This window comes from Zeus faber, assembly GCF_960531495.2.
Source record: "Zeus faber genome assembly, chromosome: 2".
Lineage (NCBI taxonomy): Eukaryota > Metazoa > Chordata > Actinopteri > Zeiformes > Zeidae > Zeus > Zeus faber.
The window spans coordinates 5,938,164-5,962,216 of NC_137189.1; the positions used below are offsets into that span (position 1 = coordinate 5,938,164).

At 42.8% G+C, this 24,053-nt stretch overlaps 1 protein-coding gene across 1 annotated transcript in view; it reads right to left on the reverse strand.

Annotated features, from left to right (window-relative positions):
• The window catches only part of LOC307227588 (neurexin-3b-like), a gene marked incomplete at its 3' end in the record, with an annotated part of 299,424 nt that overhangs the window by 69,295 nt on the left and 206,076 nt on the right, over positions 1 to 24,053 (reverse strand). The window contains exon 13 of the mRNA XM_079996955.1: positions 19,360 to 19,541. Coding sequence (XP_079853081.1) covers positions 19,360 to 19,541 — 182 coding nt within the window. The remainder of the gene's footprint in view (positions 1 to 19,359; positions 19,542 to 24,053) is intronic.

Consider the following 24,053-nt stretch of genomic DNA (forward strand, 5'->3'; position numbering starts at 1 on the left):
AATGAGTCATCGCATCCTTCTCCGCTCCAAATGGCTCTAATTGCTGCCCGGGCAGAAGCCTGCTGGAAGACGTCCAGAGCATGTGAAGGTCAACAACAATCATATCTCCTCCTCCTCCTCCTCCTCCTCCCAAATCGTTTATGCAATGACTGTTTGTTACAGCGATCTGGAGAAATGCGAAATAAAACACAAACAAACAAACCAGTTGCCCTCCGGCTGTTTCATGAACAAATTAATATATGAATGAGTGAATTTAACTAGCTTTGTAGATACTCCTATCATTCAACTTATTAATCATTCAATATTTTATTAGCTAGATGGATAGATAGATAGATAGATAGATAGATAGATAGATAGATAGATAGATAGATAGATAGATAGATAGATAGATAGATAGATAGATAGATAGATAGATAGATAGACAGATAGATAGATAGATAGATAGATAGATAGATAGATAGATAGATAGACAGATAGATAGATAGATAGATAGATAGATAGATAGATAGATAGATAGATAGATAGATAGATAGATAGATAGATAGATAGATAGATAGACAGATAGATAGATAGATAGATAGATAGATAGATAGATAGATAGATGGATAGATAGATAGATAGATAGATAGATAGATAGATAGATAGACAGACAGATAGATAGATAGATAGATAGAGAGATAGATAGATAATCCACTGGAAACAGAACTGGAGTGCTGTCCAAGGTCCTGAATTCAGCTACAGGTTGTAGCTGTAGCTGAAATAAGCTGAATAAATTACCGAAAAAAGGAGAAAAAATTACAACATACAACAAAAACATTCTAAAGAAGAAACTGTAAACAACAAAAATAACCCAAAAATAACCACAAAACAAGATAAATATGCAATACATCTAAAAATAAAAAAGAAACATAATCAACCAAAATAAGCAAGAGAAAATTAACAATAAACCTAAAAAGATTAAAATAAATAATAAACCTCTATTGATTTGAATATAAATTTAAAAACATAATCACACAGCTATCACTCAGGAAGTGATGAATCCAATATTATGAGGACATGTTATTTTAGATTATGAGGACACTAAATGATTCCCGCCTGTCTCAATATCCTTATAATGCTGATGTGTTATCCTTTCAACCACGCACACACACACACACACACACACACACACACACACACACACACACACACACACACACACACACACACACACCCACACACACACACACACACACACACACACACACACACACAAGAGGTCTTCGTGGGAGTGAGGACCTTTTACCGAAACTGCAGTCATTTCACAACCTCTACCCCCCAGCCTTAACCTTTAAGCCAGCGGCGTATTGCTAAGCCATAACCGTTACTCCAGAGGGCTTTACCGACACACACACACGCACGCACGCACGCACGCATGCACGCACACACACACACACACAGTAGTAGTGTCTCCTTGGGATGAAGGGGTTGTGACCCTATTGGCCGACTTAGGCGCCCAATCAAACTGGAGTCTATTGGGGGCCATGGCCTCTGCAGAGCCAGTCTCAGCGCCACAGGAAATTATGTTGAGTGTGTGTGTGTGTGTGTGTGTGTGTGTGTGTGTGTGCGTGCATGCGTGCGTGTGTGTGTGTGTGTGGGATGTGTGTGCACATGTGTGCGTGTGTGTGGGGTGTGTGTGCACACCCGTGTGTGTGTGTGTGTATGTGTGTGTGTGTGTGTGTGTGTGCACGTGCGTGCGTGTGTGTGTGTGTTGGACAGGGGGAACAGAAGATTTCCTTGGAGCATTGAAGCACTAAAAATAGAGAAACGTATCTCTGCACAATGCAGTGAGGGACAAAGGGGGGGGGGTGAATGAAAGAAAGAGAGATAGAAAAGAAAGAGGGGGAGAACACCCGCGGGCATTGGAGGACTAAAAACGCAACGCAGGGACGCATTGGAGACGCTAGACCGGGCCTGTCACATCGATGGCCGCCGGGAACGTCCCGGAGCGGGATCAATAAAACTAGCCCACGGGCATAGTTCGTAACCTTCGCTCACGCTAAAGTGAGGCCTCGTCCACTTATATATGCACTTTTCCCAACCCCCCCAAAGGAAAAACATCCTGTCCACACGAGAACGCAAAAACGCTTAAAAACGCTGACATCATCATTCCGGGCCTGTAGGGGGCGTTAACATGCTGGTGTCGTGACACCTGAGAAGAACATTAGGAGCACGCAGCGTGTTGAGCTCCTTCTTAATATTCAGACACGACGACGCCCTTCCTACAGCTGGAGAGACTTTTAACCCCCTGGTGGAGACACGGAGAACAACACCACGTTACCACGTTCCCGACGCACGCTCACTCTGATACTTGGAAAAACCTCCACCTTTTCCAAAAAGCTTTGTTTTCCACTTCCTAAAATGCTGTTTCCCAGTGGACGGGGGACAAAACGCAGAGAAAATAGATCTTTTTGAAAATTTTCCGTAAATGTGTGGATGTAATGTGTGGATGTAATGTGAGGATCTAATTCTGCCCCAAAAAAAAAGACAATAAAAAAAACATTTTTTTGCGACTTGTAGATTACTTTTGTGATGATCGCAGCATCATCATAAAGCAGAAAGCAACGGGAAACAGCCTTTTTTTCCCCTCTTTTTTTTCATCCTGTCGTTTCTGTTTATTTGTTTTGGCGCCGTCATGGTGCGATTTGGGAGAAGATTAAATAAAAGACGAGCTGAAGAAGCACAAACGAACGGCAAAATGCACTCAGCCCCCCATGCCCCCCCTTTCAATCTTTGGGGGTGCTCTCGCTTTATTCTTCTTCTTTCTCTCCTTTTATCAGAGAGAGAGAGAGAAAGGAAGAAAAAAAAAAGTTATCTGGGCTGTTTCACCAGTAGGTAGCTAATCCTCCATGAATACATTTGCGTGTGTGTGTGTGTGTGTGTGTGTGTGTGTGTGTGTGTATGTGTGTGTGTATGTGTGTGTGCCTGTCGACGCCACAACAATACCACTGCCGCTGCCCCTGTTGGTATTTTTTTCTGTTTTTTTTCTTCTCCTGGAGAGGACCCAGATTTATTTTCTAATGTTGCTGTATATCAGCGGTTCATCATCCCCCTCTTTTTGGTCCATAATCATAAATGGAGTCCATTTGCTAAAGAAAAATGAATGTGAGTGAACTGTTCTGTTTTTTTTTTTGTAATCGGCTTCTCTCTCTCTTGTGTGTGTGTGTGTGTGTGCGTGTGTGTGTGTTGAATTTAGGAGTGTCTTTGGAGCCGAGAGATGCCTCGGTCGATTCCGAATCCCTCTGATCTTTCATTAGATGCTCGTCACCAGCTGTCCCGCTTGTCTCTCTCTCGCTCTCTCTCTCTCTCTCTCTCTCTCTCTCTCCCCTTCCCTCCCTCTCTCTGCCTCCCACACACACACACACACACACACACACACACATGACAACTGTCTCGTCTCGCGCCAGGGTAAATAGGGGAAATTAGGAAATGGCGGCAATGCCCTCCACTGAAGTGAGGTGGGTGTTGCATCTCGTCCCTGTCATAACAACTGTCACCGCTTAACCGCCCGCTTTTCGAGATTAGGGTAAAAAACACGAAAATATGCTGAAAAAACACTAAACATTCTGCCACCGTAGTAAAAGGAAGTTATTTTGAAATACCTAAGAGGCTGGGCGGGTGGTGGGGCGTCATAAAACGGCTGCCTCAGAAAAACCTGTATTGACCCCTGCGAATAATCAGTGGATTAATCTGGATTCCTGCATCAGAATCAACAGACCTTAAATTAAAAAAAAATATATATATATATTTATAATAATAATAATAATAATAACATATAATAATAACATATAATAATAATAATAATAATAATAATAATAATAATAATAATAAAGTAAATATATATATATTAAAAAAAAAATAATAATAATAATAAACAGTGCTGTAATAGAGAAAAAAAATGATAAAAAGATGAGGACAATTTAAGGGGGTGATATAAGGCAGAGTGAAGGAAATTTAAAGGACACTTCCACACAAATCCCCGCCCCCCAATTCCTCACCAAATATTATTATCATGGGGGTGTGGTGAAGTGGGTTGGTATCTTGTATATATATATATATATATATATGTATATATATATATTTTTTTTATATATATACAGTATATATATATATATATATATATATATATATATATATATATATATATAGCACACTATGCAAATTAGAAATTTTGTCTGCTTTTGTTGTTAAAATCTATTTAAAAAAAGTATTATTATTTGTAATTAATGGGATGCAATTCATGCATGTGGAATCCAGTCATTGCAGTAGGAAAACATCAAATAAGTCAAAACTGCCAAAAATAATAAGAAAAAAATGCTGGAAGTGTCCTTTAAAGACAAAGGGTGACGTCAGAGAGAGTGAGCGACTCCCCACCTTCCCTCGCCCATTCTCACCTATCCTTTTTCTTAGTTTTTTCACCCTTTCTTTTTTATTTGCTCTCGGTTTTCTGAGACTGACAGCCACACCCATTCTCTCTCCCCTCTCTCTCTCTCTCTCTCTCTCTCTCTCTCTCTCCCCCCTTCTCTCCCCCTCCCTCCCTTGCGTCTCTCTTTTTTCTTCTTTTTTATTTGCTTTTGGATGCTATCTGAGACTGACACCCCCAACCCACTCCCTCCAACTCCTCTCTCCCGCTCTCCCTCTCTCTCTCCCCCTTGCTCTCTCTCTATCCCCTCCCTCCTTCTCTCCCTCCCTCTCACCTATCTTTTTTTATTTGCTTTTGGTTTGTGTCTTCATGAGTGACACCCCACACCCCACTCTAGTCCTCCCCCTCTCTTGTTCCCTCTCCTCCTCCCTCCCTCCCCCTCTGTCTCTCCTCCTCCCTTCATTTAACCTCTAATTGTTTATTTTTTATTTTTTTAAACCCCTTTCTCTTTTTTTTGCCTTTGGTTTCTAACTTCATAACTGACGCCCCACACCCCACTCTCTCCCCCCCTCCCTCCCTCTCTCTCCCACTCTGCCCCCCACTCTCACCTATTTTCTTTCTTCTTTTTTTTACCCTCTCTTGTATTTGCTTTTGGTTTGTATCTTCACGACAGACACCCCACTACCATAACCCCCCCCCGCCTCCCTCCCATCCTTTCTCTCTCCGATCCCTCCCCCTCTCTCCCTCTCCCCCACTGCTGCCGTCAGGTTGGCCTCTCTCTTCATCACTGTGAGAATGAAATTGATGTCCCACCACCAAGCTGTGAAAACACAAGCAATCCCTGGAGGGACGCTTGTCAAAGAGCACGAGGAGAGGGAGAGCGATGGAGAGATAGAGAGAGAGCTGGCGAGAGAGAGAGAGAGAGAGCGAGATGGAGGGATGGACGGTGAGAGAGAGAGTTGTCTCTCATTGAATTTTTCATTTGAATCCATGAAATATAGATGGCTGGAGGCCGGGCCAGAGAGGCCACGGGCCACACGGGCGCAGTGTAATTATGTTGCACTGTTTGTCCGACTTGATCTGGTATCTTTCGCAAAGGAAGTGTGTGTGTTTGCGTGTGTGTGTGTGTGTGTGTGTGTGTTTGTGTGTGTGTGTGTGTGTGTGTGTGTGTGTGTGTGTGTGTGTGTGTGTGCGTGTGTGTGTGTGTGCTGTGTGTAAATACAAAGTTCCCTGAGCAGCCCGGGGTTGACATGGATGACTGACAGGCTGATGTCCCCTAAGAGTCTTGTATCATGTTCGGAGTAAAAGTGTGTGTGTGTGTGTGTGTGTGTGTGTGTGTGTGTGTGTGTGTGTGTGTGTGTGTGTGTGTGTGTGTGTGTGTGTGTGTGTGTGTGTGTGTGTGTGTGTGTGTGTGTGTGTGCGTGTGTTTGTATGTGTGTGGTAGGTGTGTACTGTGCAGGAATTGGGGAGTGGGCGCAGGTGCCTTCCATCCCATAATCTATTATGGAAGACCCATTGCATCCTGCATCTGATTATTGAGCCAACACAGGATCTTATTCCCCAGCACCGCCACAAATAACAGCATTTATTATTCAATAATTAGAATAATATGAATGATAAAAAATATATAACAAACCTTTAATTTCAATTTTTTTTATAAAATAACATAAAATAAAATATATTATTATTATTATTTATTTTCTAAAATATATTTGGAAAAAAAGTTAAAAAGATAAGGTTTTTAATTTCTGGTTTTAAAGTGTTCATTTTGTTTTTTCCTTTTTGTTAACTGATTTAAGATACAATTAGATAAGATAAGATAAGATAAGATACGATACGATACGATAAGACTTAATTATCCCCAGTGGGAAATTCAGGTATAGCAGACAGAACAGTGCAAGAGATAATAATTAAATTAAAAATGAAATATGCTAACTAGTGACCCCAACATGGGCAGGTGGAGGGCACGCTAAAGTAAAGTAAAAATAGCATGTAATCACAGTTGTGGCAATAATATGAAATTATAATAATATTAAATATAGCTGCAGGCAGCAATACACGGGTCTAGGTTAGTTGGTGTGATGTGTCTGACGGTGTGATGTGTGTGTGACAAAACGATGTACAAGTACCATTCATAATACTGAAGAATTTCAAGATGACATGTATCCAAAGTAATTGTCTGTAATGGAATACACACTAATCTTAAAATGGCACCAAACCTTCATTTGACTATGAAATATAACATTTATTGTAGACTACCATGAATTTGGAATGTGGCTTAATATCTAAGCAGTAATACAAATGTATGTAACCTTGTCAAACGTGTGATTTACCACTTTAACTCTTCCCTGTCTCCTCCTTTTTAAAACGAATTAATTTCCATTTCCCAATTCATTTTCATTCACTGCATTTCAAAGCCAGGTATTCTATGTCTGGGGACCAGCGTGTCCCAGCAACAGCTGTATACACTTAACTTAAAAAGTTAACTTAACTTCAGCATGACTAAATGTCACATTGGCGAACTGACAAAAAGAGAAAGGGCACCGAAAAGGAGAGGGTGTCACTGCATCTGTGCGTCCCGCCATCTTGGTGAGGTCTTGATTGTCTGTGAGTAGGAATGTGGGGCTGTGGGGCCTGGGGGGTGGGGGGCACCTACCACTTTGCCCCTTGATGTCAATGATGCCCTTTTTATGAGGCAAGTTTTTTTTTAAGCGTGAATGGGAATTTTCTGTGCCAGATATGTATGCATATTCATGAGGAACGCGTCCTCGGCACACATCGGGGCGCCCATGATCTGCTCTCCGCTGTGCGTCCCCATGCCTCCAAAAAAACAAATGAAAACAGTGTGAAGGGAAAAAAGGATTACACAGGAGGAAAGTTCCTCGGTCACCCCCTCCACCCCCCGACCGTCTTCAGGGGTTGGACCCCTAAATATGCTTGTGTAGTAAATAAATGTAGGCCATTATATTTGTATGCCACATATTTGTATGCTATTTAAAACATAATAATAAAAAAATAAAAGTTTTAAATAAATTAACAAATATCTATCTATGACAGGGGTACCCACACTTTTTCAGCTTGCGAGCTACTTTTAAAATGACCAGGTCAAAATGTTCTACCTGCATTAAAAAGTGCTAAATATATATATTTATATATATACTGAGTATACTTTATATATACAATATATGTTGGCATACTTTGCATCACTGCATGAACCCTTACGACACAATACAATAAAATACATTTATGGTCACTACCTTACTCTGATGACTTGCACTGAATGGAGCTGGCCAGGGTTGCAAAGTCCGGACAGTAGCTGCTGGTAGCCAGCCTCAAGCAGCTATCAGATGATCATCAGTCATGGTGGAACAGTATTTGGACTTAATTATCTTCATGTGGGAAAAGGCTGACTCGCATAAATAAGTAGAGCCGAATAATGCAGTGAAGGAGGTAGCACATTTCCTTATGTTTGGGTAATTTTCCTCTGAGTAAGTTCCAAAACTGTCCATGAGCCCTGGACTTGAGCTGAATGTCAACCTGTAGTGTCAACATCTCATCCTCCACTGTAGATGAGTTCAGGTGAAACAGTGTTTTGAAAAACAATTTTTGATGCGAGGGAATCAATCTCAATATCTTCCCTAAATGGGCAGCACATAAATGTAGCGATTGGCTCGAGTAAAGCAAAGTCTTGAAACCGTTTCTCAAAGTCTAACAGACAGTTTTCAATCTGCTCTGTGTAGCGCGCACTGTTGAGTTGCGCACACGCCTTCCCTTGGGTCCCACGCTCTGATGCGAGGTTTTGAAAGTTCCTCAAATCATGGCACTACAGCTTTGAGTACAGAAGTTGCATTTTTCGTTTGAAAGCATGAACTGAACTAATCATGTTGACCACGGTTTTGTCTTTTCCTTGCAGCTCTAAATTAAGCTCATTCAACATGTTGGTCAGACCGGTTAAATTTTTTTGGGGTTTTTTTGAATGGCGCGCGATCTACCTGCACTACCTTTGCAATCTACCGGCCGATTGCGATCGACGTATTGGGCACCCCTGATCTATGGGATGTTGGTTGTTTGATATCTCTATTTAATGATGGTGGATAATGGGAAATAACAATGAATCATTTAAGTCATTAAAAGCACCGATATAAACAGAAAAATTAGGAAAACATCAACTTTTGCAAAATAGCAATTTCAATTTTGAGCTATTTTCTAGTATTGAGAAAAAAGAAACAGCATGAGGATAATTCCTTCACTGTTGCTGGTAAACACGGAAAATATTCTGTATTGACTTTTCTCTCTGATAGGCAGTGAAATGTTACTAAAATATTAATAATGGTAGTGTAGTAAAAAAAACAACAAAACAGCCCGTTCCAGTATAATGTGTTTCCTTTAGGTTTGTTTTGTACCACAGTTAGACTCCACAATTATATTATGTGACTCTGATTGGCTGGGTGGTGTTGAATAAATAAGGCGGAACACCCGATGATTATAGGAATCATCTCCCACAGAGACATTATCCATTCGATTAGGATCTTATCAACGCACAGATCTCTATGTGTCCAACTTTTTCATTTATTTGACAAATATCTCAGTTCAGACAAACCAGCAAAATAACCCTGAGACATATATACAAACATATATATTAGCACCATATTTTTGTTAATAAACCAGGGGTTTAAACATTATTTCCCTTTTTATGTTGAGGGGCCATAGAATTGATGGGAATATCCGATGCCCCCAAAATATCTTCTTAGTACGAGAAACGTATTTCATCGTAATATTAGGGGAATTAAAGATGGTAGTGGGGTAGTACTTTAATTGCCAAAACATCTTAGGTTAGAAACATTAAAATACTGCTATTTTCACTGACTCTGCACAACCTTGATTTCAAAATGCACAAGTTGTCGAATAATTTCCTGTTGTGCTGATTATCTGCCGGTTAATTAGTTGATAGCTGTGTTGAATAACGCCCCGCAATGAAAAAAAAGATGAAAATATTAATCATTGGCAAGCAAGAGGTGGAAAATCCGCGTTGGGAAAACAAAACTCCACTCCCAGATTTGTTTCCCTTGAGCATGAGCTCAGAGAAAGAATGGAGTATGTGGAGCAAAACATGGAATTTGGAATTTTAACTTTCTGAACCTGGAGTTATCCACCTCTGCTGGTAAATGGCTCATAAATCTGTGCAATATATTGAAATAATAATAATAATAATAATAATAATAATAATAATAATAATAATAATATGATATAAATAAGAATAAGAATAAGAATAAGAATAAGAATAAGAATAAGAATAAGAACAAGAATAAGAATAAGAATAAGAATTCACACATAACTGATATCCCAATATCAAGCATTTGTCCACACTATATATTAGGCCATTTCTGTTGTGTATTTTTGCTTCTTTTTGTATATTTGACTATTTTTATTTATTTAATTTGTATTTAAACATTTTTTCAGACTGTTAAGCTTTTTTGCTAATAATCTGTACAGCAATGCACCACTCCTCACCACGACACATCCGTTGTGTATGAAAATGCACTTGGCTGAATAAATGGGTTCAGATTGCGATCATCAGTGGGAAGGAACAGGATATTTCCACAGGAATGAATGATGCATGCAAACTGTACTGCCTCCTCCACGTCCACCTGTTAGTGAAGGGCTTCGGCAGCGTTTATATTAACACTTATAATATCGAGACTCACTCTAGCGTGAAAAACCAAATGTCAGGCGTACCGTCGTTCCGAGAGCCACGTTATTGGATGGGCAACAGACATTGCCTTCAAGTAATAACCATACCACTTTGTGACACCGTCATCCTCTATAATTATATTAATAATCATAATTATAATAATAATAATAAAGCTGAATTTACGTTGAAGTAGTGGTAGCACTATTTTCCCCTGTGCGGTAAAGTATAATGATAATAATAATAACAATAACGTAAATGAGATTTGGAAAGATCTGCCTCTGTGATCTGATCTGATCTGTGATAAAGATGGAGGGATTTACAGCCATGCAGACTTTGCTGTGAAAGAAACAGAGTACACAGAGTGTGCGGTATATTTCATTTTTCTTAATACTTTCCTTCCCCACGCTCTTTATTTCCGTGGAGAGAATCAAATGTGGGCGGCGAGGAAACACAAAGTCAAATAAAAAAGCTGTAACATTATCAGAGGCCAGGAGCCATAACTCGCGATAAGATCTGTCTTCCTCTGCGGCGGTGGAGGAAGAGAGGAGGAGGGGGAGGAGGAAGGGGAGGAAAAGGAGAGGAAGGGGAGGTGGAGGAGGGGAGGGGGGGGAGGAAGAGTGGGAGGAGGTAACTCAATAGAGGCGACACGTTGCCGACTATATACGCTCTGATGCACACAGGTACACATCAAACACCCCGAATTAGGACTGTCAGCAGCGAGACGGCGGTGTGTGTGTGTGTGTGTGTGTGTGTGTGTAGCGACTGCTTGTTTGACAAGCAGGGAGAATAAGTTAGAGCAAGGAGCGAGGCGAGTTTACGTAGGAGACAGTATATGACAGATTCTAGGACCGTGGAGGAGACACTCTAGGACATAGGAGACAGTCTAAGAGACAGTCTAGGGTTAGGGTTAGGGTTAGGGTTAGGGTTAAGACTTTTTAGTCCTTTGGGGGGTTTTTATGTCTCTATTTTGGGGTTTTGGAAAATCCGAACAATATGGTGAGAGACCTATCTTACTGGTATTATTATTTTATCATTTATCTTGTTATTGTTGTTATTATTGTTATTATTCATTATTAATATTATTATTATTATTATTATCATTATTAGTGTTATTATTACTTATTAATCAATAATAAATACATTGATAATAATTAATAATAAACACATTAATAATTTTTAAATGTATATTTATACATTATAATTCATACATTATTATTATTTTAGGGCCACTTAAAAAAATACCCCAGTGTTTCAGAAATAAACTCGGAATTCTGGGTATAAAGTTGACATTTCTAGAATAAAGTTGAAATTCCGACTTTGAAGTCAAAATAAGATAATAAAGTGCTTTGGTTTCCACCACCACCCCATCTCCACACCCCTTCCAGATGGACAGAGCCCCCGTCCCCGGTGCCGCTGGGGAGCCGGGCATCCGGACTTCATGCGCCCTACATCCCCAATCCCACACTCCAAACATTTCCAGGTCCCGCGCCAGGGAGCTCAGCAACATCAGCACCTGTCTCCGTAAGGACTGCACATCTCTCAGTTTCTTGTTTTTTCACCCGAGCGGGATGGTCTTAAACAGACAATTCCATAAATGTACAGGGGAACACCTGATATCAACACCCTGGAGGAGGGCAGTGCCTGCAGCGACACCTGCTCAAAGAGGCTGTCCACCAAGAGGCCAGTTGGGCCACGCAGCACTCCTCATTGAGAAACACCATCACTGCCCACTGCATGACTCGTGGGCTGCGAAGGACAGGTTCTAGAGGCCGACCTCCTGGGCCACGGCATCCAGAACCCGCTCCATGATCACGCCCGGGTCCAACGGCACCCGCACTCTGTGGGCTCGACCTAGAGCCGGCGTCGAGCTGAACGTCATGACGGCAAAACCCGTCCTGGCTGTTTTCTCACAATGTATTTTTTGACTTTGACTATTCTTGAAACACAGGGGTATCTTATTTTTTTATTTTCATGGCCCTTATACTCTTCCCTTATTAGGAAACAACTTCTAAGCCAAAATATTTTTGTCTGCATTAAATGATTCAGCTTAGGTTTTTAGTGTATTATGCATTCTCCCGAGCCATTGCCCATTCCTGGGGACAGTCTATTTGATTTTCATTGACTTGATGTGTGTGTGGGCGTGCATGGATGGATGGATGGAAAGATGGATGGAAAGATGGATGGGTGGGTGGGTGGATGGATGGGTGGGTGACTACAGTGTGGTGTGGAATACAATAGAGTGTTTACTGTGCGGAAGGCAACTCATCTGATTCCGCAGCTCATTCATTACTCTGCAGACACACCTTCCTGACGACTGAATTACCATAAGGGGAAACTAGGAGTGATAATAATAATAATAATGGCATTAATTTATATAGCGCCTTTGAAGGGACCCAAGGTCGCTATATACACACACACATACACACACACAGTCACATAGCCTCACATAGTGAGAAGCAGCGACATACATCCCAGCGGCCTCTCATAATCCGAAGGATCCATCTCAACAATACAATAATGGATGGAATGATGGAGTTGTTGTTATTGCTGTTGTCATGGTCCCACTGGAAAGCCAAAAAGTTAATTGTCTGCTAATGTCTGAATATAGGGGAAGAGGAGAAAGATTCAATGACCACCCAAATAAATGTTGTGTTTTTGTTGCAAGAATTTGTGAGTGTGTGGGTGTGGGTCTGTGTGTGCGCATGCGTGTGCGCATGCGTGTGCGTGTGTGTGTGGTGTGTGTGTGTGTGTGTGTGTGTGTGTGTGTGTGTGTGTGTGTGTGTGTGTGTATTATCCTAAAGTGATGCCTTGATAAAGTTGTTCTACCCTCTATCATTTATTAAAGGAGTTAGGAAACAAGGAAAGACTTATGAGACAGGCAAGGAGACAGGCAAGGCAGTCTAGCATAGCCTGTCTCCTCGACTGTGTAATAGGTACAAGATAGGAGGTAGGAGCCAGTCTAGGATACATTCTAGGAAGTAGGAGACAGTCTAGTAGACAGTTGAGGATGTACAAAATAGTCGAGGAGGCAGAAGGAAGTGTAAGGGATATTCTAGGAAGAAGGAGGCAGTCTAGGATGTGCAAGATAGTCTAGGAGGCAGGCGCCAGTCTGATACATTCTAAGAAGTAGGAGGCAGTCTAGAGACAATGTAGGATATAAGACACAGTCTGGTAGACAGTCAAGAGTTAAGAGACAGTCTAGGAGCCAGTCTTGAAGGTAGGAGTCAGTCTTGTTGATGGTCTTGAGACAGTTTAGGAGACAGCCAGTCTAGGATGTAGGAGACAGTCTAGGACAGTGTATACGAAGTAGGAGGCAGTCCTGGAGCCAATCTAGGTGATAGGAGACAGTCTAGGAGCGTGTGTGTGTTTAGTGTGTGTATGTGTGTGTGTGTGTGTGTGTGTGTGTGTGTGTGTGTGTGTGTGTGTGTGTGTGTTGTGTTGTATTTACTGTTAATGTTTGTTCTACATCGGCACATGCCCCCCCGGTGAGGAAGTGCGTGTGTCAAGCGCAGCAGCCTCTCGCTCCAGGGCTGCAATGCATCCAGACACAAAAATTAAACAAGAAGGTTTTGCGACTCACACACAAGCCACATCCAGCGGAACTTCAAATGATGTATTCTGTATTTTATTTTTTGGGATTAAAGAAAATAAAACATTTTGAGTGTAGTTTAGACTGCGCACGGTTGCTGCAGACATGGCGGCTTTTGAAAATCCTCCTTGAGTGAGTGTGAAACTTCTTAGTTCATTTTTGTGACAGTTGCTCGGGTTGAACGCACCCGACTAAATTCTCTCTCATCTACCTGATGCTTTTAAAGACATACGCACGCATGCACGCACGCGCGTACACACACGCACGCACGCACCCACCCACACCCACACACACACAGCTTTTAAAGTCGCATTACACAAAAAGCCCCCCTCCCTCCCCTCGGTCTGGGTTATGGACGTGGCACGATCCCTCTCTTTGACACTGCTGCTTGTCCTTGCAGTGATCCGCTCTGCACCACGGTTTCATTTTAACCCAAGAAACCCGAAAAAAACCAGAATAAAGAAGCAATTACACTACGTTAGATGAGATGTCATAAATTAAACATTATGGTTGCAAGGAAGCTCAATGCAATTTGTTAATCGCCGCAAATGACATGAACTGTCCTTCATCGCCAAATATGGTGGCCTTACGACAAACTATGTTTATAACGTACGTACTTTTCTATATAAGATACTACTGTATATACTTTTGACATACTTTTGATTTGATTTTTACATGTGTGAGAGAAACGGTAAGAGTTAAGCCTATCCTGGAAGCCTGTTTTTGTTTTTCTCTGTTCTGAGGGTCCAGTTAAAATATGTTGGGTTTTTTTCAAAGCAGAAATGACATCAATTTAATTCAAAGTCAAAAGAAATCATGTATGGCCTCCGACATTTTCCCATTAAAATAATCTATCTCCATTTCTAGAATGAGCCAATATTCGTATAATGTAATCGGATTGTCAGTCGAAATTAATATAATTTGACTGACCAGGGGAAATAAAGGCCTTTTTGACCTTGATATTGCATGATGAAACTAAAGAAATAAGGCTGAATTAATCAAGTGAGGAATACTTTCATTTTGTGGGTATTGAAATTAATAAAATAAAAATGTGGTGTGGGGATGGTGTGGTTTGAGCAGCCACACCTGTCCTGGATCTAGGTAATGAGGGACCCAGGATCAGAGTGGCTGGATACCTGTTGCTTGTTGGTTGGTCTAATGAGCAGCAGGTAAAACCCCCATCCCTACACTCACTCAGGAGAGAGGAGCCCTTGTCATGACCTGTGTCCATCCGCTCTGGGGCGTGTTCTATCAAGCACCCTCTCCACAATAAACTTGTGTGTTTTCTACAACCCCGTCTTCGGTATCTCTGTGCCGGAGGGCTCTGAAAACGCCACTTGGGTGGTCTGCGCAACTGCCACTAAAATAAAATAAAACAAAAACTGGGTACCTAGATTTCGATGCTCTTTTTTAAGTTGGCTATTTAGAGCGAAGTGGCTATCTGCTTTACAACAGCACCTGCTAATGGCAGTGGAGAGCTGCAGTAACATCCCTGGGGCCTGCACAGACCTTTGGCTTTACATAGAATCAGAATGGGCTGTAATAATTCCTTTAACCTTTTCTTCCAGATTAAATGCTTAATGTGAGACGCTGACGGCAAAGACTGGAGACAGGAGTCATTCCATAATTGCTTTTTTCTTTTCGGAGCAGTCGAGGCAGTCGGCTCACTTAAAAGCATTTCTGACATATTTAATTATACCAAAAAGAGCATTTTAGTGTTTTCATGAAAAACTTGACATTTAAGATTTTAAGGTAACCCTTTGAATTCAGATTAGTAATTCCTTACACACACATGGTGTAATAAAAAAAAAGAATTACGACATACATGGTCAATTATACGGAAATAACAAGGCACTATAAATGCCTTACATTGGCTTATATCAAGGTTAAAGTGGTAATCCATGACATTGTCTGTGTTGGGTGGATTACACTACAAATCCCAGAAATCCGTTAAAAAAATTGTCCTTTTTAACATTCAGGTTTACCCACAGTTATTGTTTCGGAACGCAACTGGTAGACGTTTGGTGGTGGCGGATCCTGCCACCAACAATGGAAAACAGCATATACTGTAATGGATCATATATATATATATATATAATTTATTTTTTTATTTTTTATTTTTTTTAAACAAAATAATAATACAGATTTCCACTTTAAACAGTATTTGCAAAATAATTATCAAGTACACCGATTACATATGATTTGATCAATGTCATAAAATAACAGTACAGTACAAGCGTAGTATTTTTACGGGCATTTCTATCATCCAGTATTTTTATCATATAGCTGCTGCCTAATGTTGTCTTTATCTTTCACTGGCAGTTGACAGAGTGTGCCATCAATAAACAATAACCTGCTGCGATCGGAGACCAATGGCCATCACTAAACTCTTCGAAACGTGAGCATTTCATAGCAAAGTCACCCAGCACTGCAGGGAGAGAGAGAGAGAGATAGACACGAGCTATTTTATTTTCTGATCGTGCTGTTTCTGTGAATAACTTGGAGAGAAACCCCCCCTTACCCTAGCCCCATCCCCCCACCCAAAAAAATATTCCTTATAATAAATTCATTAGCGCCGTGAGACTGTGCTGGAATAGAGACATTCCTCTGCCTGATGACTAGGAGCCAAATACATGAGATATCCAGCTTGGAATGAGCTGAGGACGAATGCAGCTTGCAGATCCAAAAAAACATCAAATTAAATAGGCCTTCCTTCCTGTCGAGGTTCCACCATTAGCACAGTGTTTTTCAGCCGCTTGTGTGCCGTGAGGGCTCACTAGGTGGGAACATTTTACAAATTCCACCTAAGAAAAAATAAAAATGGAAACTAGCGCCTTTGTTGCAAGATCAAAATTGCAAGGCCGCCCTAATCCATCAAATTCATCAGTTCCAGCCAGAACGGCGGCTGGTGGATCCCAACAAGCTCAAGCTTCACCCTGAAAGTGATGTCTATTCGTAGTGGTGAAAGCTCCAACTCTTTTTGAGATTCGGTTCTTGACGAGTCGCTCGGTAAAAAAAGAGTGGTTTGATTCGTCCGACTCTTTCTTTTGGGTTTGTTTCAGTTGGTGTGAAGCAACGAGGGGCAGAAGAGTCGGTTCACCTCTGACTTGGAATGTTATCCTCACCATCTCATCATATAATCCAGTCCCATATATTTATTAAATAAATCAGTCAACTGAATATGGATTATAATAAACGCTTCGGCCATTTTTTTGCCTTGGACTTTAATTTAGTCCTTGTAATTATTTTCGGTTTGTGAACTTATGTGTTCGCTATAAACGATTTATTCACAACTCGTCACAACTCGTCCATCACTAACTGTTAGTGGACCATAATAATAATAATAATAATAATGATAAAAACATAATAACATAATATAATAATAAGCAGTTCTATGTGTTTGTGATGTGTCTAGTGTCATCTTAAATAGTGCCGTGGCAGAAGAAAGATGTGAAACTCTCGTCGCTGCTTCTCCTCTCAAACTCACCCTCACAGTGTTTCCAATTACCCCCTCACACACACACACACACACACAGACACACACACACACACACACACACACACACACACACACACACACACACACACACACACACACACACACTAACACAGTGCTGTTGGCCCTGGTCTGGGCCAAGCAGATGGCTGGTTTTGCAGCGCCACATGGCCGCACTGAAGTGAGGGAGGGAAGGACTTTGACTCTACTCTGCAAGCAGTGAAAGAGACTCTGCAACTGTAGCTCTGCCTCATCTTCATCATCGTACTCCTCACTCACCTACACACTCTCTTTATCCATCCATCCATCCATCTATCGCTCCATCATCCATCCACCCATTTGTCCATCCATCCATCCATCCATCCATCCATCCATCCATCCATCCATCCATCAATCTAATCCATCCTTCTATCCATCTGTCCATCCATCTATTCACCCATCCATCATCCATCCATCCTTCCACCCATCCACCAACCCATCCATCAATCCATCCATCCTTCCACTAATCCATCTATCCATCCATCCATCCACCCATCCATCCTTGCACCAATCCACCCACCCATCCATCCACCCATCCATCAATCCTTCCACCAATCCACCCATTCATCCATCCTTCCACCAGTCCATCCATCCACCCATCCACCCATCCATCCATCCATCCATCCATCCACCCATCCACCCATCCATCCATCCATCCATCCATCCAGCAGTCCCGCACCCACCCTCCCATATGCAGGGCTTCTCCCCCTCTATGGAGGCCATTATGTAAATAGTTGTGTCAAATAATTCCTAAAGTCACAGAATTCCCAGGGATCGCATCTCTTCAGTCGCCGCCATCTCAATCGTATTATTCTGTTTTATTTATTTTATTTTCTATCCCCTCCACAGCCACGGCGCGCTGAAACGCGCTGCATATGTATGGAGGCAGCCGTTATTCATTATTCATGCCAGGAGTCGAGTCCGGGTGCTGGGGGGGGCTGCGTGTGGTACGGAAGAGAGGATGGTGGCGAGGAGAGAATTGTCAGTGGAGGAGTGGAGGAGGAGAAGGAGTGCAGTGAGTTATCTGCTTTTGTTGTCGTTTCCCCGCCCTACGTACATGTTCGGCGTGTATTATTCAGATGTAGCATGATGGCTTGGAAGACAGAAATATCAACATGTACATTTATATTTATCTGTCTCGAGACCTGACTCACAGGTGCGAACATTGTTGTTGTTGCGGCCACAACAGAACACGTGTTGACATGGAAAACCTCGACTCCGGAGTGCGATACTGGGACTTTTCCTCGTCGCTTAGATTTCGGGTGCACATGGCGATAGAAACCTCCATTTTAGTTTGTTGGCACAACTAAGAGTAGTAACAAAAGTAGTGACAAAAAAAACATTTAAAAAAGTTAAAAGGTATAATTTTTCAGTTGTCAAGAGTCTTGTTTTGTTTTTACCAAAATTAGGTCAAAGAGGACTCCACTTTCTTTTAGTGTCAGTGAAGCAATTATTAATGTTGTGCAGAATAACTGGAGCTGTAAGTTTAACAGCACTGACAGAACTCCAAAGTTCAGGGAATTTATTAATTGTTTTTCATTTATACAAAACCAGGCTGGATTTTGTGATTTACAAGCATTATTTTTGACATAATTTATTGCTATAGTTTTAATTTTGTGGTAGAAGATCACTTGTATTCCCTCTTCATTGCTCCCATTTAGTGAAATGTTTTGTTCGTAAGTATATGACTGCATGAGCAGAATGAATTCTCCCTTGTATTCAACCCGAAATTAAAAAAAAACAAAAAACTTTGTGTGGTTTGGGCAGCCACACTTGACCTGGATCTAGATAATTGGGGATCAGTGTGGCTGGATACCTGTTGCTTGTTGGTTGGTCTAATGAACAGCAGGTAAAACCCCCATCCCCACACACAGTCAGGAGAGAGGAGCCTTGTCATGACCTGTGTCCATCTGTTTCGGGGCTTATTCTATCAAGCCCACTCTCCACAATAAAGTGGAACATAGTGTTGCATAGATAAAGTGCATATAATAGGGTTAATTATCCCCTATTTTTTAATCACTTTTTAACTTTTAAAGTCTTTTTTAGCAGCTGGACTCCAGCAGACTGAACACAATGTCAGAGATGACCTGGTTGTCCCAGATGTGTAGGTAGAGGAGTAGAACCTTTGAATAGTGACTTACGATGTGCAGCATGATGTAGTCTCCCAGGCGGGGGGCACTGTCGATGCGGACCAGGATGCCGTCCTTGATGGTGGTGCTGAAGCCCACGGCCAGGCGGTCCGTCCGCGTGCTGGGACGCTCGTTGTTGGGCCACGTGTAGGTGATCAGGCCGCCTCCCTTCCCGAAGATGTAGGTTGTGCCAGCTGCGGATTCAAGAGAAAAAAGGAAAAGTCAATGGAGTGGTTATGGTCGAGGAAAAATGGAACAAGAGAGAGAGAAAGAGAGAGAGAGAGAGAGAGAGAGAGAGAGAGAGAGAGACAGAGAGAGAGAGAGAGAGAGCAAAGGACTGTAAAGGTGAGGAGATAAAATATTCATCAAATTCAATTCTATGTTGAGGAAGCGTACATTAACTAGACATTGGGGAGCGCTGGGTCATCACCAGCACGACACACTTCTGACAAAACCCCAGCCAAAATATTTCCATTAAAGGGCAAATTTAAATCCCCTTCACCTTCTCAGCCAACGGTAATGGCGCCAAGTTCTATTTTATTTTATTTTTTCCCTTCATGCCATTCAGGCACCTCCACCTCTGGGGGGAAGTGAGCGGCTCCCCGGGCACCATCTCCATGACCCATCCAACTCTTAAATATAGCCCCTTCCCAGGGAATAACAGGCCGCATGGCCAGAGAGGGGATAAGGCTCCCAACCCTCATGTTTTATACATAAGAACTGCATCCAAAGAACAAAGACGGCCACACCATAGGAGGAAAATAAAATAAATGCAGAGCGGAAAAAAAGTACATTAGGACCAACCAGGGGAGAGACATTGTCCCTTATTATGCCGGCCCGGATGCAGATCCATGTCAAGGTGGGGTCTCTGATTACATCAAACTGGGCCGTTAGCCTCAGGAGCCCAGGAAAGGTTGTTTGCAGGGCTCCGTTTCTGTGAAATGCCACATCAATAAGATGGGAAGTTCCCGTGATTGTTTGTTTGGATTCGATTCAACCTGAATGTTCGCAGAGCTGCAAGTGAGTCAGAGTGCGAGACTCCTCATGCAGCTAAGACACCTCATACCCGGCAACCCAGGCCTCCCCAGAACATCAAAAGCATTAGACCCCAAGCAGATAAACTGCTGGGTAAATCAATATGGGAGACGGAGGAGGCTTTTTGGGCCCGGGGACACACAGGGAAGAGTCTCGGCCAAACTTGAAGCCAGGCCAAATGGGAAATGCTAATGAGCTGCCTCAGCTCTTGCGTCATTGTTGTATCAATTGCATTTATTTATTAAATTTATGCTTCAATCCAACATCCGCCAGCCGTTTCATGTACGGCCTCTCTCTCTCGACGCCTCTAGCTCTCCTTGTCTTTCTCTCTTTCTCTCTCTCTCTCTCTCTCTCTCTCTCTCTCTCTCTCTCTCGCTCTCTCGCTCACTCTCTTCCCCTCCAAGCCACCTGAACATCTGCTTGGCCTTGTGATTGCTGCCCAGCTGTCTCACTGTTCCCCCAATGAAGCGGCCAACAAGCTGCTCTGTGGTCCTCTCTACCCCCCGAGACAGTGCGGAACATATGGATAGGAGAAAGAGAGAGCGACAAATAGAGAGAGAGGGTTGGAGAGAGAGAGAGAGAGACTCTTGAGTGCGAAAAAGACCATCTCTTCACGACTACTCGTTCCACATCTCCGCTGTCCACAATGTCAACAACCGCTCCTTGATGTGAGACAGAAACATATCTTCACCACTTGAAGAGGCACACTGCGATATGAGCAACCCTTCGCGCAACTATCTGCAGCTAATCAAGGCCGATCCGCCCGCAGACGTTTCCTCAAACCCTCAAACCCCAGCGGCCTCGCTTGCCCGTTAATGACGGCTGCTTCACTCACTCCGCGCGTTCACTTTCACTTCCTCCTCAGTGATCCGCACTCTCGATTCTTTACACGGCGAGTGAGATCTCTCCTCCACTCCAGCGGCAAGACGGAGGAGCCCTGCCTGGGAGCGAGGCCCTGACGGAGTCGAGGAGGCGGAGGAAGAGGATGCAGCCTCCAGCGAGGTCACACCGGATCTGGCCTCCCTCTGTTGACTCCCCCCGCTGCCAAAAGAGTTCAGCCAGACTTGGGGGCTAGTTTTGCTTCTTCTTTCCCTTTCTTTGACAGTGAACCAGGAAACTTAACCCATCTCATCTAGCACGTATCCGTCTCTCTTTCTGGAGGGGGGGGTGTGATGACGGTGAGCAGAAGCTACCAGCCACCCCGGGGAGCCAATTATCACATTGAGGGAGAATTACTTTGTGTATCGAGAAGACAATGTTAATCTGCAGCGCACAGCCAAGCCAGAAAAGACCGGGTTTGACAAGTACACACACACACACACACACACACACACACACACACACACACACACACACACACACACACACACACACACAGATAAACAACACATCATGCACTTTAATATAGAATCACAGTGATTATCTACACAAGCACAGACGTAAAAAGGGAAGTGGTGAAAACAGAATATATCGCATTTCCCTCCCAACCAGCTGAACGCAGACTGCACTGGCTCCTTTCCCACACTCTGAGAGGGCGCGCTGCATAATTCATGTGCCTCGCCACATGCCCAAATGATGGTAAGACTATGAAATGTGGCACAATCTTCGGATCCTTATCTGAAATGGACAAACGGAGAGAGGAGGGGGGCGGGGCTGAAATGAGCGATGGCAGCCGCGAATGGGAATGTAAGGTGGCTTGTTGCAGCTTTATTGCTTCAAGGAAGATCTTGATGCCAAGTAAAATGGCTTCCGCCAGCCATTGTAGTCTGGATAAAACGGTCAGGAGACTCAAATTAGATCATCCGGAAGTGGTGGTGGAACATGAAAATGGTTGAGCGTGTTTCATCAGACACCATGACAGAACAAAGGCATTTTTCATGGCCAGAAATTGGCCTGAGAGTTGCCAAAGCACCACCCTTATTTACTCGTCTTTAGAGAAAAATGTACCTTGGTCGTAGAGAAAGCGCTGCACTGCAACTGGGCAGATATTGAAAATTAGGCAAAGCGTTGCAGCAGAAAATACATCCCTTCAAGAGTCAATAGTGAGGGTGAAAGTGCTAATAATTTGAGAAAAATAAGTTCAATTTCGCTATTGAATAACAGGGGGCAGAACAGACGATGAGGGAACCAAAACGATCTCTCCTTTTTACACCTTTTTGGGACCTTGGGATTCTGTATCTCGACGAAAGGCAAATGACTCCCACACACAGCTTCAGATGTTTACCCAGTGCACATAGATTTAGAATTTGACCTCAGACACACAGATTCCCTCCACATCAATTTGATAAAAGCCATCCTAAGACTTTGGACTTCTTTGGAAAGCCATTGACGCATGCTCAGCCCTTTCTCTGAACCAACTCTCTTCATTTATTCCACTACCTCTTATGATCAATCCAAATACCTTTTCCACTGCAGCCAATTCTTATTGTTGATGTTGTTGCTGTGAAGGGGGCATTTTCACCGAGCAGGAACCTGAACGCAAACCAGGGAGTATAAACGGAGTACGTTCACCGTGAAACCCCGAGTGGAATGCCGGCCGCGGGGGAAAACTCTCATCAAAGGGATCAAATCTACAGATTACTGTACAAGATGTTATTTTTAGTGGATCAGAGGGAACTTTCATCTCCATCTTCGGCTCATGTAATCTCGCCGTGGCCACCGGGCTTTGGAGACGGGCCATTGGAAAGAAAAAGAGGAGAGGGAGATGTAGGCACGCTGTGGATTTGGAGTTTGACTGGATTGAAGGGGAGTTGGGGAACCCTACAGACCAGGGATACCGGGCAAGGACACGCTCGCTCCGTCACACGACAACAACTTTTTGAATATTAAATTTGCGTGATGGCAGCAAACAGCAAGGGGAACAAATCTGTCAAAATGGAAACTTGGTCCCGGGGGGGAGTCAGAGGGGTCGGGAGGAGGTTGGTAAGGTGGAGTTTTTTTTTCCCTTCTGGCTGCCGGCAGCACCTTTCCTCCGCTGTTGTGATTCATTGCCTCTGCAATATGTCTCTGTTTGCAGACAACCCGCAGAAGAGAGACTGGGTTCAAGGCCGCAGCCTTAGTTTCCCAGAGTACCCAGCGGCTCGGCGGAGCAGGCGGAGGGTCAGGACACTTGTCGGCAGGACCAAGCCGCGTCCTGTCCTTCAGCTGGGGCCACCACACTACATTGCCCAGGCTACGCTTATAGAAAGCCAACAGACGGGAAGCCACGGAAGGCCCTGGAAATATCTACTCCGCCTTGTGATGCAGGAAATTATAACACACAGAATATAACTTCCCATAGCACCGGGAACTATTTATACATCATATTTTCTAACATGAATGTGATAATTACAGCGTGAGGGCTAAATTTACAGACACGGAAATGTCACCTTCTACAGCAATTTTCAATTTCCAGGTATAAAATTACCATATAATAAGTGGTATTCATCTTTCTTCATTAATCCCAGCTATTTTCTGGGTTCTGACCCGCTTAATTTTCTTACTGTTTTTCACACTTTATTCTGTTTTTGTTGGTCTTGATCCCGATTCCTTAGTTGTTTCTCCAACCCCGACCTCAACCAACCGTCCCCAGCCAGAGGACAACAGAAACAGAAATTCAACTTTACTGAGACTGTACTGATTTTGCTCTCAATCACTATATCAGTTGCCAAAAAGATCTAAGAAGTCTAAGT